The sequence below is a fragment of the Mauremys reevesii genome, linkage group 4, assembly GCF_016161935.1.
Source record: "Mauremys reevesii isolate NIE-2019 linkage group 4, ASM1616193v1, whole genome shotgun sequence".
Taxonomy (NCBI): Eukaryota; Metazoa; Chordata; order Testudines; family Geoemydidae; genus Mauremys; species Mauremys reevesii.
The window spans coordinates 126,427,835-126,442,216 of record NC_052626.1 but is presented as its reverse complement, the minus strand read 5'-3'; the positions used below and the strand labels follow the sequence as shown (position 1 = coordinate 126,442,216).

Sequence of the window (14,382 nt, the reverse complement as noted above, 5' to 3'; positions counted from 1 at the left end):
GCACAACCCTATTTAATTTCAGAGAGCATGTATATGGCAAGGATCTGAAACCATTTCTTTCCCATACTACTATATGCTCTTGGTAACTAAATATTGCAATGCAATAAACATGTTTCTGAAAACCTCATTAGTAGATTTCACTGAGGTTGATAAATCAGTATGAAAGCTGGGATTAGATCCCAGGGGCCTGGGCTCCTCGTCCTTCCATAAAGAAGGGATGCTGGAATTTTCAGAGGAGCCTAAAGAGTACCTTCTAAGATGTCTATCTTTAATAGGTAAATCAAATCTGTGCGTAAAATAGTTTTGGGTTTTGCTATTTTTATTGTTTTTCCAGAACAAGGTGATTAATCAAAGAGCCCAAATCCCATGTCCTCGTCAGACTCCTCAGATTCTTCCTTCTTCTCTTCCTCTTTTTTCTCTTCTGCAAGTCAAAGAAAGTGTAAATTAATATTTGAAAGTCCAGCAGCTCCAGCTGAGACAGAAGCCTGGATCACCCTTGTGTATGTTAATTTAGTGTTTGACTAATGAATACTGTGTGCATGTACACTGAGACAAATGTAGTATGTATGAATTTAAACAATCCTTTCCCTTCCCGCCACTTGCAGGCAATAAAACTTACGCTTTAAGGCAATGAAAGTTATGCCCCAGGAAAAGAAATTTTGGGCAGGCAGGCAGGCCCTCGTTTTTAAGGTTTATTTTGTGCAAACTGGGGGAGACTTTCAAAAGTGCCAAATGACATAGGTGCAAAAATTGAACTGATATTTAATGGGATATCTGAGCCTCTCACCCAGGTAGCTTTTGAAAATACAATCCTCAGTCACTGAAGTGTTATGCTAAAATGAACAGTCACTCCTGTAAAATGTTTCCCAATCTATCTTGGTTTAAAAGTTTGCATTGTGTACATTATTTTTTTTTTTTTTAAAAAGAGCAGTTCTACATTTAAACCAACAATAGCAGCTCCTACAATTAGGAATGCTATGAAGGCTCATGCTTCACGTCAGATTCTTCATGGATTTTCTGTTTATTGATAATAAGAGAGCCTCTTTTAAGAGAGAAGCATTCTCGGTCTCACACAGAACCCAGGAACTCCCCTCCCTCAAAAACAAGACCTACCTGCAGGTGCGCCTTCACCAGCAGCCGGAGATGTAGCAGCGGCTGGAGCAAGAGCACTGCCTGCTGGAACACAGGCTAACTTGGAGAGGCCTATGACACGAGAGACTTGTAAATAAAACACACACACACGGCCTCATTCTAAGAACCCTCAGCATTAAGCAGAATGTGTTGTACCTAGGTAACCTCTTTCATCTTAGGATATCCCATATAAGGACAACATTTCACATACAGGGCACAAGTGCACGCTTGAAGCAAGACAGCACTGTATGGGAAAGCACTTGAGACAAATGAAATGATTTTTAACCTTCGTCTCACGTGTTTAGTAGACATATGGAGGCAACCATTCTGAAATGTACACACAGATAAATGCTGCCCAGACAGAACATTCACAAGCAGCTGCACTAGATGTATTATGCAATAAACAAATCACATGGGACAAAATGGCCATTTTGAAGTTCAGTTATTTCAAATCACTTTTGCTCACATGGGATGGAAGTTACTTATAAGTGAACACTAATCTCGGAAGTGTCTGATTTGTGCTGGGAAATTATTTGGTGTGCAGAATGAGAATTGGGCTGAAAACTGGTTCACCAAAATGAAACTGGGTCTTCAACTTTGCGATTAATTTATTCCAATGCTCAAGGCCACAGTTTCTGAATTTAAAGTGTGGCTCTGAATTATACAAGTTAAACTGCACAGGAATAAAATATCCGCAGGCAGTGAAGACCTGAATTTTAATCTTTCTGAAAGTCATCACTTGACAGTAAAATCAATGGTCTTTATAATGCAGCACAGAACCAAATCTGAAAGGAATATAATGAACTTAACACTCAGCACTTAAAACTTGTCTTCAAACTTTACAAACACTGATTAATTAAGCCTCCTATCGCTTCCCCGCTCTCTGAGACGGGGATAACACATTCAGAAAGTGACTTGCTACAGAAGCAGTATCACAGGATTTCCTGAATCTAAATCTCTGCTCAATTTAGTACAGAATCTTGACGGCAACTTTGTTTTCATAATAGCAGGAACAATTAACTGAAAGATTGCTACTGTATTCTATTGGGGTATATATATAAATTTGATACTCCATTGTGGATCTGTAATTTAACAGAAGTGAACAGTGATTCAAAATTAGGCTGATTACATCATAATACTAATCAAACATGCTCTAGTTACATTCTTGTGGTTTCCCATAGTCACAAGGGAAGTGTTTTTCCATTTGAAGGGATAAAATAAAGAAATATCCAATTTCCACTTCAAATAAAGGGAAGTCAGAGTTGATTTTAAGCCTTTGCATAGAAAGCTCTTCTTCTGATTTATTGCAAGAATCTATACACCCTTATACAATAAAACGCACTTTAACACCGACTCAGCTGTTGGGACAAACACCTACTGTATTTTAATAAGCTTGTAACAGACAACCTGCCTGGAGTCACTTCTCTGCAAATCAATATTTTAGCTGGCGTTTGCTTCAGTCAAGCAAATATGAAACTCAACATTTCTCTTTTAGATAAAGCCACAGAAATGCAAATGGTTCGATCGGTCTACTTCTGTCTTGCAACAACTGTGTTCTTAAAATCTGATAAGTTTTTACCTGAATTGACAACATCATCAACATCTTTGCCACCCAGTTCACTGATGACCTTTATTATGAGAGAGAAAAAGAAAGAGGTTAAAGATCAATCCTGGAATTTTGGGTGTTCAACATGTTTAGTAGTTTCTTGACACTGGCAATTCCCCAATGTACACATTACCACAAAGGGATGCATAACAGCACAATTAAACAGAGCATTACGGAGTTAAAGGGACAAAGAGCAGCTTAGAGACTAAAAGTAGGTTTTTGGAGAACGTTTACAAGATCAACTACTAACAGCAATATTAGCATAAAATTTAAGTAAGTTCTGAACAGACCACTTGTCAGGATAAAAACCATTACCCTGCAGTATCTGCAACCCAAACATTGCAGTATTGAATGAGGTTAGTGCAGGGGTTGGCAACGTTTCAGAAGTGCTGTGCCGAGTCTTCATTTATTCAGTCTGATTTAAGGTTTCATGTGCTGGTAATACATTAACGTTTTTAGAAGGTCTCTTTCTATAAGTATAAAATATATAACTAAACTATTGTTGTATGTAAAGTAAATAAGGTTTTTAAAATGTTTAAGAAGCTTCATTTAAAATTAAATTAAAATGCAGAGCCCTCGGATGGGTGGCCAGGACCCAGGCAGTGTGAGTGCCGCTGAAAATTAGCTTGCGTGCCGTCTTCGGCACCCGTGCCATAGGTTGCCTACCCCTGGGTTAGTGCATTAGAAAGGGAAGGAGGTAAGTGACACTGACATTGACCCGTGCTAAAAGTAATTACATAGCATAAACAGCAAAGAGCAAACCAGATTTGAAATTTTAGACACATGAAGGTAAGGAGGTGGTTTAACCCCCCCACCTCCCTCCCAAAAAACCCAATAGACTTCTAGTATAACACTTCCTTTAAATAGAAACTATAAACTACATGTTCAAAAACTTTAGGAGTAATAACTAAGTTTAGTAATGAGCCACTGCATACTCATTTGCTCAACGTGCTTTCATCTTATGGTGGAATATCAGGCGTCACTGAACTCGTCAAGGCTTTTAACATTTTAACACTAAAAAAGCCGATCCGAAGTCTTAAAGTTAAATTATTCCTTTGTTTAAAATTTCTCATAGCATGCAATTGCTTAAAGCTATTTGGGAACACGACAGTTTGGGGAGGTAGGACACTGGACGATGAGTTATGAGACCCTGGGTTCTATCCCGGCTCTGCCACGGAACTATTCTGTAACCTTGAACAAGGTTGTTCCCTCCTATTTTTTGTCCACCTACTCCACCTTTCTCAGAACAGCACCTACCTGGTATAGCACCTATTGCAATGAGGACTCAATTTCAGCTGGAGCCTCTAGGCACCATAAATAATAAATTAACTGAACAGCCCATATCACCCATATACATGGATGGAGTCTCATGCTGATGTCGACATATAAGGACTCAGCAAATATACAGGTGAACACATAAATGCGAGGTCAGATCAATGCAAGAATCGCAAACACGGTTACACTTGGAACAGACAAGATTGTCCCGGATGATTGCAGACTGCTATATACTTGCTTTGAGTCGTTCATGTTTTTCACATAAGGTGTTAATGTGCCTTGTTTCAACATGATTAAGGGCCACATGACAAATCTGCTGCCACCTTGCTCTGACGCAGGCTGTTGTTTTCCAGTTGCCATACCCACATAGTACAGCTAAGAAAGGTTACATCACATACAGATCTTTATCTATAAACAGACGTTTTATATATAAAGTGTGTGTGTTTCTCTCTTTACCCATATGCCCTCTCCACTCTTCCTCCCTTCAGGGGTAGGCATCAATAGGACAGTCAATTACTGAAGAAAATCAGGAATAGTATTTCAGTACAGTGTTTTCCCAGCAGTAATTAATACTGCAGTTCATACTATGAATCAGTAGTTGACAATCAATATTAAAGCTTTTAGAGCAGGCAAAAGGTGAAACGCATAGGAGAGCACATCTGCAGATGTGTTTATGTACTCAGTTACTGACAGAGATTATATATAGTGACAAAAGTACACTGGGAAGAAAAAAACAGTTGTCAGAGATTCTTCTGGATTTCCTCCCAGTCCACAAGTCTCAAAACTTTCATAGTGCATAGTCTCCTGCTGATATCTGGATACAATGAGTATCTTTGCCTTGGCTAAGTCCAAATGCCTACAAGCATTCAGAAGTCACGGATACCATCTTCACAGGACTCTCTGTCTCCAGCAGTCTGGGAAGGTAAGGGCCTGAACTTTGCTCCCTTCCACAGCAGCACTTTGCACTCAAGTGCCACAATTTTTTTCCCCCTGGCCAAGATTCCTCTGAGATTTGAACCCACCACCTCCATCACTGCAAGCGGGAGCTGTGGGGGTCTGGACTCAATGACTCAGGAGGTCTCTTGTTTGCACTAAACACCAGTGAACTTCCAACTGACAAGTTGTAAGAACTCTTAGGCTTTTCCAAAGCTATACAGACCAAGAAAGAAGTTTAACAAGCCCGTTTATTAAACTACAAGGGCATTATATTCTGTATGGTACTGGAGTGTAAGATGACTGCTTCAAATATTCTCTCAGAAGTATGTTCCTGTAACAACTTCAAAAGGTAAGAGAGAGACTAATGCAAAGAAACCAACCTTGTTGACACGTTCGTCATCTGCATCGATACCAACGCTGTCGAGGATCTTCTTGATGTTCTTGGCTGTAGGGTTGCTGTTGCCACCCAGGACAGCAAGCAGGTAAGCGGCCACGTAACGCATTCTGAAACAGACACCCACAGGAAAGAATTCAGGTTAATGTCTTGGATATAGAAGTGTTGCCTTAAAGAGCTCCCATGTCAGGATATAAGAACCTATGGTGCATAGATGATATTGTTTATATTCTGTTCTAAGCATTTAATGACTATTACTGAACTACAAATCCAGAGGGAAGAAACTGCTGGAGCAAAAGGGATCAGCTACAGATACCTCCTTGGTGCTCACAAACTTTAGCAGGCAAGGTTTTATGCTGTCTTTATACTAGGAGGGCTTTCCTGGCATAGTTAAACCAGCAAAACCTTCTAGTGTGTGTAAGCACTTTTATACTAAGTATAACTTAGTGCTTGTATAACTTAAAGCGCTACAGTGGCACAGCTGATAATGCGCCACTGTAGCACTTCAGCACAGACACAACCTACGAGAACGGTAGGGATTCTCCCATCTGCGTAAGTAATCCGCTTCCCTGAGAGGTGGTAACTAGGTTGACACTATGTACAGAGATTTAGGGGGGGATGAACTATGCTGCTCAGTGGATTTTTCAGACCCCAACCGACATAGTTAATCTGAACTAATTATCTAGTGTACACCAGGCCGCACGCTGGTTCAGGGAAGCAGCATACACTGTACCAGTATAAGCAGAGTTAGGCTACGATCTACACTGGGGTGCTTTACAGGTATGGAATACTCATATACTGTACTGGCCAAGCGCTCCTAATGTGGACATGGCCATCCTGGCAAAGCTGCACTTTGAACTGCTATGGTAAAAGCGCAGTTTTGTAAGTATAGTTCCACCTGCATTACAGACTTCAGCCGGCAGAAGTATGTCAGTCAAGGATCACACCCCCGACCAACACAGCTGTGTCGGCATCAGTCTGTAGTGCAGATGTTTCTATACTGGCAAAACTGCATCTACACTACAGGGCTTTGTTGACATAGCTATGTTGGTTAAAAAAATAAAATAAATCACACCCCTAGGTGACATAGCTCTGCCAGGTTAAGTGAAGACAAGACCTTAGCATGGAAGCAATTTCTCTCTCAGCTCCAAAACAAAAGAGCTTCAACTACGTCACCAGTCTAGTTATGGGGATAGGGCCATCTAAATTGATGATGATGGAGAGCAAAGCCTTTTTAGGAAAGCTCAAAATCACAAAAATGGTAGGGTTGAAATTACTTCTCATGATCAAAATAAGGCCTGGGATCTACATAATTCAGAAGAATACGGGACTTTGTTAATGTTAGGGTAGGTCAACTTTTCAGCATTTATTACTTTGGGGGACAGGGGTGCGTGTGAGAGAAAGAGAGGCTAGCGAGGAGTTCAGTGTCATACAGAATTGGGTAAACCTGCCTTGAACTAAGGCCTAAAGTTGATGCCAAACAAGCCATTTTAGGGGCTGGAAAGCAATACTTCAATTGCTCCCCCTGGAAAACAGAAGATCGCTGACACCTTAAATATAAGAAGGGTAAATGATTACCCAGCATCTAATAGGTGTTTCTGGAAATTAGCCCTTTCCACATCTTCCATAATGAGTAAACAAATCAGTACATTTAGTTTTCTAGACCAATGTTTCTCAACCTTTTTGATACCAGGGAGTGGCTTGCTGCCTTCCTAAACTGTGCCAGGAGATCTGAGGGACCGGTCATTGAGAAACAGGTTCAAGAATTTACACTTGTGTCTTATACAGCAAACACAATTGTTGGTGCTTAATCATTTTCTCTCAATAGACCGCCTACCACATTTTGTTTTCATGTCTGCCTCCCACAGCAGTTTTGACTAGGAGCCATAATTCTAATTCTGAAACAGACATTTTGCAGCTGCTCCCTGAAGAGTCAGGAACACTACAAATTGATTGGCTAGAACTGCATTTAAAGCACTGGTGCAGTTTGGAAATCAACCTGTTTTCTCATGGAGTTGTAAACTTTTTCTGCACTAAAAGCCTGCAGTGGTGCACTAATTCAAACCTATCTGCCTGAACTAATTACAAAAAAGTTAGCGTTACGGGAAAGCATGCATGCTGCACTGTGACAGAAAAGTGTATTTTTCTATTAAGCTGAACATCTAGCTCAAGCACGCGAGCTGATTTTCAGTGGCACTCATACTGCCCGGGTCCTGGCCACCAGTCCAGGGGGCTCTGCATTTTAATTTAATTTTAAATGAAGTTTCTTAAAATTTTAAAAACCTTGTTTACTTTACATACAACAATAGTTTAGTTATATATTAGCTGTATAGAAAGACACCTAAAACATTAAAATATATTACTGGCATGCGAAACCTTAAATTAGAGTGAATAAATGAAGACTCAGCACACAACTTCTGAAAGGCTGCTGACCCCTGATCTTGCTGCTCCCTTAATTCCTACACCGTGATAACAACTCTCAATATAAATATTGAGAAGAACAGTATTTTCACCTTCACTACAAAACATGCTGATTTCCAAAAGGTGCCAGTAGAACACAGTGATTCAAGTCCCACTCCAGGCCTGCCCAGAGAAAACTGCATAGGCATAATGGTGAAGCAGGAAGGAAAAGTTAAAGGCTGCCTCTACTCCCTCCAGACCCCCTGTATTATAGAACCACGTGCAAACTTATGCTGCAGAACGTCTGTTAGTCTATAAGGTGCCACAGGATTCTTTGTTGCTTTTACAGATCCAGACTAACACGGCTACCCCTCTGATACTTAGGTCAGTGAAGGTGCACTCAGAGATCCACCACTGAGTGCGCTCAGTGGGGGGCAGGCCCCAGTCATTTGAGGGGCAGGAGATCCCCAGAGCTCTCAGTGGGGGGAGGGATCCAGTCATAGGGGATGTCCCGGAGCTCTTAGTGCGGGGAGGGGGGCAGGGCTCTTAGTAAGGGGTGGCCCCAGTCACCGGGGGAGGGGCAATCACTGGCAGAGGAGTCCGGGGCTCTCAGTGGGGAGGGACCAGTCACTGGCGGGGGCTCCGGGGCTCTCAGTGGGGAAGGGACCAGTCACTGGGGCAGGGCTCTCGGGGGCAGTCACTGGCGGGGTCAGGGCTCTCAGTGGGGGAAGGGACCAGTCACTGGGGCAGGACTCGGGGCAGTCACTGGCGGGGGTCAGGGCTCTCAGTGGGGAAGGGACCAGTCACTGGCGGGGGCGTCCGGGGCTCTCAGTGGGGAAGGGACTAGTCACTGGGGCAGGGCTCTGGGGGCAGTCACTGGCGGGGGTCCGGGGCTCTCAGTGGGGAAGGGACCAGTCACTGGGGGCAGGGCCTCGGGGCAGTCACTGGCGGGGGAGGGGTCCGGGGCTCTCAGTGGGGAAGGGACCAGTCACTGGCGGGGCTCTGGGGCTCTCAGTGGGGAAGGGACCAGTCACTGGGGCAGGGCTCTCGGGGGCAGTCACTGGCGGGGAGGGTCCGGGGCTCTCAGTGAGGGGAAGGGACCAGTCACTGGGGCAGGGCCTCGGGGGAGGGTCCGGGGCTCTCAGTGAGGGGAAGGGACCAGTCACTGGGGCAGGGCTCTCAGGGGCAGTCACTGGCGGGGGTCCGGGGCTCTCAGTGGGGAAGGGACCAGTCACTGGGGCAGGGCTCTCGGGGGCAGTCACTGGCGGGGAGGGGTCCGGGGCTCTCAGTGGGGAAGGGACCAGTCACTGGGGCAGGGCTCTCGGGGGCAGTCACTGGCGGGGAGGGTCCGGGGCTCTCAGTGAGGGGAAGGGACCAGTCACTGGGGCAGGGCTCTCGGGGAGGGTCCGGGGCTCTCAGTGAGGGGAAGGGACCAGTCACTGGGGTCAGGGCTCTCGGGAGGGGGGGGGCAGTCACTGGCGGGGGTCCGGGGCTCTCAGTGGGGAAGGGACCAGTCACTGGGGGCAGGGCTCTCGGGGGGGGGCCGTCACTGGCGGGGGGGTACGGGGCTCTCAGTGGGGGGAAGGGACCAGTCACTGGGGGCAGGGCTCTGGGGGTTCGGAGCGGCCCGCACTCACTTTAAGTCCGTAACAGACCCGAAACGATGTGCACGCTCTGCCCCGCGCTCCGAGAAGGAGGTGACGCTTGGCCTATGGGGCCGCGCGGCCTCTGCGCACGGGCGGGGCGGGTCAAAGGGCGCGGGGTCAAAGGTTACATCTTCTCTCTTTTCGCTCCCTCGGCGATTTCTTTGTCTGCGCGCCACAGGCCGCTACCGCACCCATCAAACTATCATTTAAATAAACGTGAAAACAAGACACATAATTCACATTTCATTAGTCCCGCCCCACCAACGGCTCTAGCTCTGCGCATGCGTACAGAACACCGGGCAATGGGCGCCGGGTCCGCCATGTTGGAAAGGGGGAAAGAGAGCAGGAGCCCCGCCCCTCCTCCTCTAGCACATGGGCGGGGCCAGCGAGGCTAGTGTTCTGCCTGGCATACCTGGCTATGGGCCGTGGAGCAGCCCATGCCTGGCAACCACCCGTCTAAGTTCCACCCTATCAGCCCATTGGTCATTATACCAAGATATGGACCATATAAGAGCTCTAGCCCAGCCACCACAGCATTCTGCCTAGAGACTGACATGTAGATAGGGACCACTGAATGGCTCTGGCTCACTGAGCGCTAATTGAATCTCCATCATAATATACCCACACGGCATTACACCTCTATACAGACTCTATAACAGTGAGTTATCTGGTGTTGCAGATAAACAACACTTTGAAAACCTCGTCCTAAAAAGTGACTGAGACCAGCCTATGTAACATTCTTGCTTTATCCTGAGAGAGGATCCAGTCTTGCAAGGGGTGAGCACCCTAAAACAAGACAACCCTGACACTAAGCACCCCCAAACACCCTGCAGGATCAGACTTGGAGAGAGGGAGAGACGTTTTTTTCCCAGAAGCAATTACCCCAAGCTCAAGTAGACAGCTTCTTACCTTCCAAAGTAACCCAAAACACTTTGTGAGCCTCTAAATGCACGGCTCACTTTAGTCCTTACTGAAGTACAGCTGCTGGTGGGGTGAAACACAACAATAGCTTAACAATGCTACAGTGACATGCTCAGTAGTTTTCAGAGGAAGCTGTAGCTGCTGGGGGATTTCAGAGTGTAATCATCCAAGATAGAATTTGAACAGGACTCCAGGAGGAATAGTCTTGTGAGGGGGAGGGATTGAGCATGGTTTGAGCATTGGCCTGCTAAGCCCAGGATTGTGAAGTTCAGTCCTTGATGGGACCATTTAGGGATCTGGGGCAAAGCCAGTACTTGGTCCTGATAGTGAAGGCAGGGGGCTGGATTTTGATGACCCTTCAGGGTCCCTTCCAGCTCTATGAGAACTATCATTAATGATCACAAGTAATCAGGACCGGCCATGACCACCACAGCACTTCTTAGCACAATGCTTGGGCAGTTTGGTACTGACTCAGAGGAAGACTGCCTTACTTGAATCACTCCATGATTTCCTGCATCTGTTCATCAAAAGCCTCCCTTCCAGTATTAACCCAGCCTGATGCAGCATAGGAGAGGGAGTATGAACACACCCTCAGATGATGTAGCCTCAAGAACACTGTGCATTTACGTCATGTCTAATTCTATTGTAATGACAGAGTGCAAGATCTGCTATCCAACCTTTAAATGCCACACTGTCAAATGAGTTAAGACTTCCCAGGGAGAGGACACTTGGACATCCCTCCTGTATTATTTGCCAAGTAAACACAGATTCCATCAGGCAACAAATAGCAGAGCTGGTTGTCTGATAACTGAGCAGTGCTGAATGGTGCCATCTGGCGAATAGCTTTGGTTCTGAAGTGCTGAATTACAGTAATTGTAATTTCTTTGGAAGAGGCTCTAGGTATCAGTAGCAGCTCCATGGAAGGGCAGCAGCAGTTAAAGAGGGGAGATGGAAAGCTATGTGAAGAAGGAAAGAGAGAGTACTATGAAAAATACTCCAGTGCTATCGTATCTATTGATGATATGATGGTCTTTGCCCTCCTTAATTTGTGTGAGGTGGGGGAGGAGAGATAACTCTGAATTACATACTATGTAAACAGTGCAAAGTCTCTTTCTGAGGGCCACTTAAACCTAGGGAGGATAAAGTACTGAATCAATTTTAAGGAACTTGGACTCATAGATTTTAAGGTCAGCAGGGAGCATTGTGTTCATCTCCTCTGACCTCCTGCACATTGCAGGCCACAGAACCTCACCCACTCCTGTAATAGACCTATAACCTCTGGCTGAGTTACTGAAGTCCTCAAATCATGGTTTAAAGACTTCAAGTTACAGAGAATTCACTGTTTACACTAGTTTAAACCTGCAAGTGACTGGGGCCCCATGCTGCAGAGGCAGACGAAACCCCGCCCCCCAGGGTCTCAGTCAATCTGATCTGGGGGAAAATTCCTTGCCAGCCCCAACTATGGCAATCAGTTAGATCCTGAGCATGTGGGCAAGACCCACCAGGCAGATACCTGGCAAAGAATTCTCTGTAGTAATGCAGAGCCCTCCCCACCTAGTGTCCCATCTCCAGCAACTGGGGATTTTTGCTACTGGCAGTTGCTGATGGGCCACATGCCCTTGTACATAGTCCCATCATACCATCCCCTCCATAAACTTATCAAGCTCTGTTACCTGCACAATACAGCTCAGTCTTGAAGGCAGTTAGGTTTTTTGCCCCCACTGCTCCCCTTGGAAAGCCATTCCAGGACTTCACTTCTCAGGCTGTGAGGGATGGACCAGATGGGACCTTATAGGCCTTTTGCATCCCTAATGGCTGTGATCTCTGTCGGTGAAAGGTGTATCACACAGTATGCTTTAGAGCATACCACAGATGAGGCTAATTTACCAAACACGTAATATTGCATCAACATTTGCAATGCAAAAGTTGCCTGTAGCACTTGTGGGATTTGCTGAATAATTGACATAGCCAGTAACAGTCTATAAAAAAAATGAAATATGCCTGAGGCAGACTAGATACCATAGTAAAGGCTTCAAGACCCATCACAAAATGAACACGAAGGCGGAAGATAATGTAATTACTGTGCACTGTGTGACTTCAGTATGTTTTCAGCACAGAAGCATTATTCTTAGAGACGCAACCGGGATTGTGCTTGGGTCTGGAAGGTCTCATCTCTGACTCTGCCAGTGTTTCGCTGGATGACTTGGGGCACGATCCAGCCCCGGTCCGTGCCTCAGTTTCCCCATCGGTAAAATGGAGATAATATATGCAACACATGGGCTTTGTGTGGATTAATGGGTTAACATCTGCACAAGGCTTTGCAACATGCCATCCCCCTGCGCCTCATTTTCCCCTTATGTAAAATGGGGATACTAATCCTTTTTTCTATCATAGAAGCATTGTGAGGGTAAATACATTAATGACAGAAGATGCTCAGATACTGCGGTGATGGGGAGCCAGAGAAGTGCCTAGACAGATGGCTAATAATTCCAAAACATATCAAGACCAGAGATGCATCCAACTATCCCGCCCACCCCCACCCCCCGAGATGCTAATAAATAACCATAATTAAAACTGTTGATATACCATAGCACTGTCAATGTACAGGCAGAGCCATCCCTTGGGTAGGGTGAATCGGGGCAACCACCCTGGGCCCTGTGCTTTGGGGGGGCCACGTGCTTCGATAAAATAGAGGCTGTCCTGATATTTAGCCCTTTGTCCCGTGTCCCGACTGATGTACGATCAAGACGCCATTTGTCCTGATATTCAGGTGAGAAGGCAGGCGGGGAGGTGATGCAGGAGGCGGGTGGGCGAGTGGGATGAGGAGACAAACGGGGAGGTGAGTGGCAGGTGGGTGGGGAGTGAGGAGGAGAGTGGCGGACGGAGGGAACGCCATACAGACAGCAAGGATACTAGTGGGGAGGCGAGTGGAGGGCAGGCGGGTGTACAATGAGAAGGAAAGCAGCAAGAGGATGGGTGTGTGTGAGGAGGTGAGTGGCAGCCGGACGCGTGGGCACACCAGACAGACTGCAAGGAGACTAGCGGGGATGGCCCTGTATACAGGAGAGCTTACCAACGCATGGCTCTTTCTCTGCCTTGAGGAGCCAGCAGCCCAAGGCCTTGTCTCTACTCAGCAATTGGCACAGCTGCTCCAGTATTGACAGGTTAGTGTAGTCACGAGTATGTCTGAGAGACAGTGTTGCCTAGTGGGTAGCACAATGCATTGGGAATCAGGAGACGCAGTTCTCTTCCTGCCTGTGTATTTTATCTTGGGTGAGTCATTTCCCTTCCAATCTGTCTGTCTTGTATGTTTAGACTGTAAGATATTTGGAGCAGGGGCTATCTCTTACCATGTACGTACAGAGCCTAGCACAATGGGATGCTAATCGCAATTGGAGCCTTCAGGTGCTTCTGTAGTACAAACATTGAAGGAGTGAACCTCAATTATTATTATTAACCATTTTTACTACAGTAGTGCCTAGGGACCAGCCAGGATCAGGGCCCCATTGTGCTAGGCACGGTACAGAGTAGTAGATAGTTGCCACCTTTTTGCTGCAAGCCCCAGCCTTCCTTATCTATATTTGTTAATCCAACTGCATGGATTGTGGACCACCGTCGGTTCAGTCTGGACAATTCCTAAATGTAGATCAGGCTCAGAGCTTGGAATCCCTCTCTTATATCAGCAGCCGCATTAAAACTAGTGGCACCAAACACAGTGAAAAATGAAAGAAGGGGAAAAGAGCCCAAGCAATGCACTGGCTCTTCTGTACTGAAGGGCCTAGCAATTTTGCATGCAAGAGCCCAGAGAGTTACGCTAGTTTAGGTGATGTGCTTGTTACTAGTTTTTAAGGGTGTTTTTCTTGCTGCCAGAGCTCTGGGGAGATGCAGGCTCAGGCTGGTAGCCCAGCGGTGCAAGAGCGATTTGTGTTTATTCCAGACAAATGTCAAGAAGCATCTGTGAGAAAGTCATGCAGCCCAGTGCTTCTAAAAATAGATTTCCCAGGAATAAAACAGTGCTGGTGAGAGTGAAGAGGGTGCAGCCTGGTGTGCATTTGAGGCCTGATCCAGGTCCC

The 14,382-nt window shown here is 45.9% G+C and overlaps 1 protein-coding gene across 1 annotated transcript; it reads right to left on the bottom strand.

Annotated features, from left to right (window-relative positions):
* Positions 1-298: 298 nt before the first annotated feature.
* Positions 299-9,535, bottom strand: LOC120405388 (60S acidic ribosomal protein P2-like). Its single transcript, XM_039538978.1, has 5 exons — positions 9,380-9,535; positions 5,329-5,452; positions 2,711-2,759; positions 1,114-1,203; positions 299-421 (listed from the first exon to the last, which is right to left on the bottom strand). Exons 2-5 carry the CDS (start codon positions 5,449-5,451, stop codon positions 345-347), a joined length of 339 nt encoding a protein of 112 aa, XP_039394912.1. The 5' UTR covers position 5,452; positions 9,380-9,535; the 3' UTR covers positions 299-344.
* Between the last annotated feature and the right edge of the window lie 4,847 nt (positions 9,536-14,382).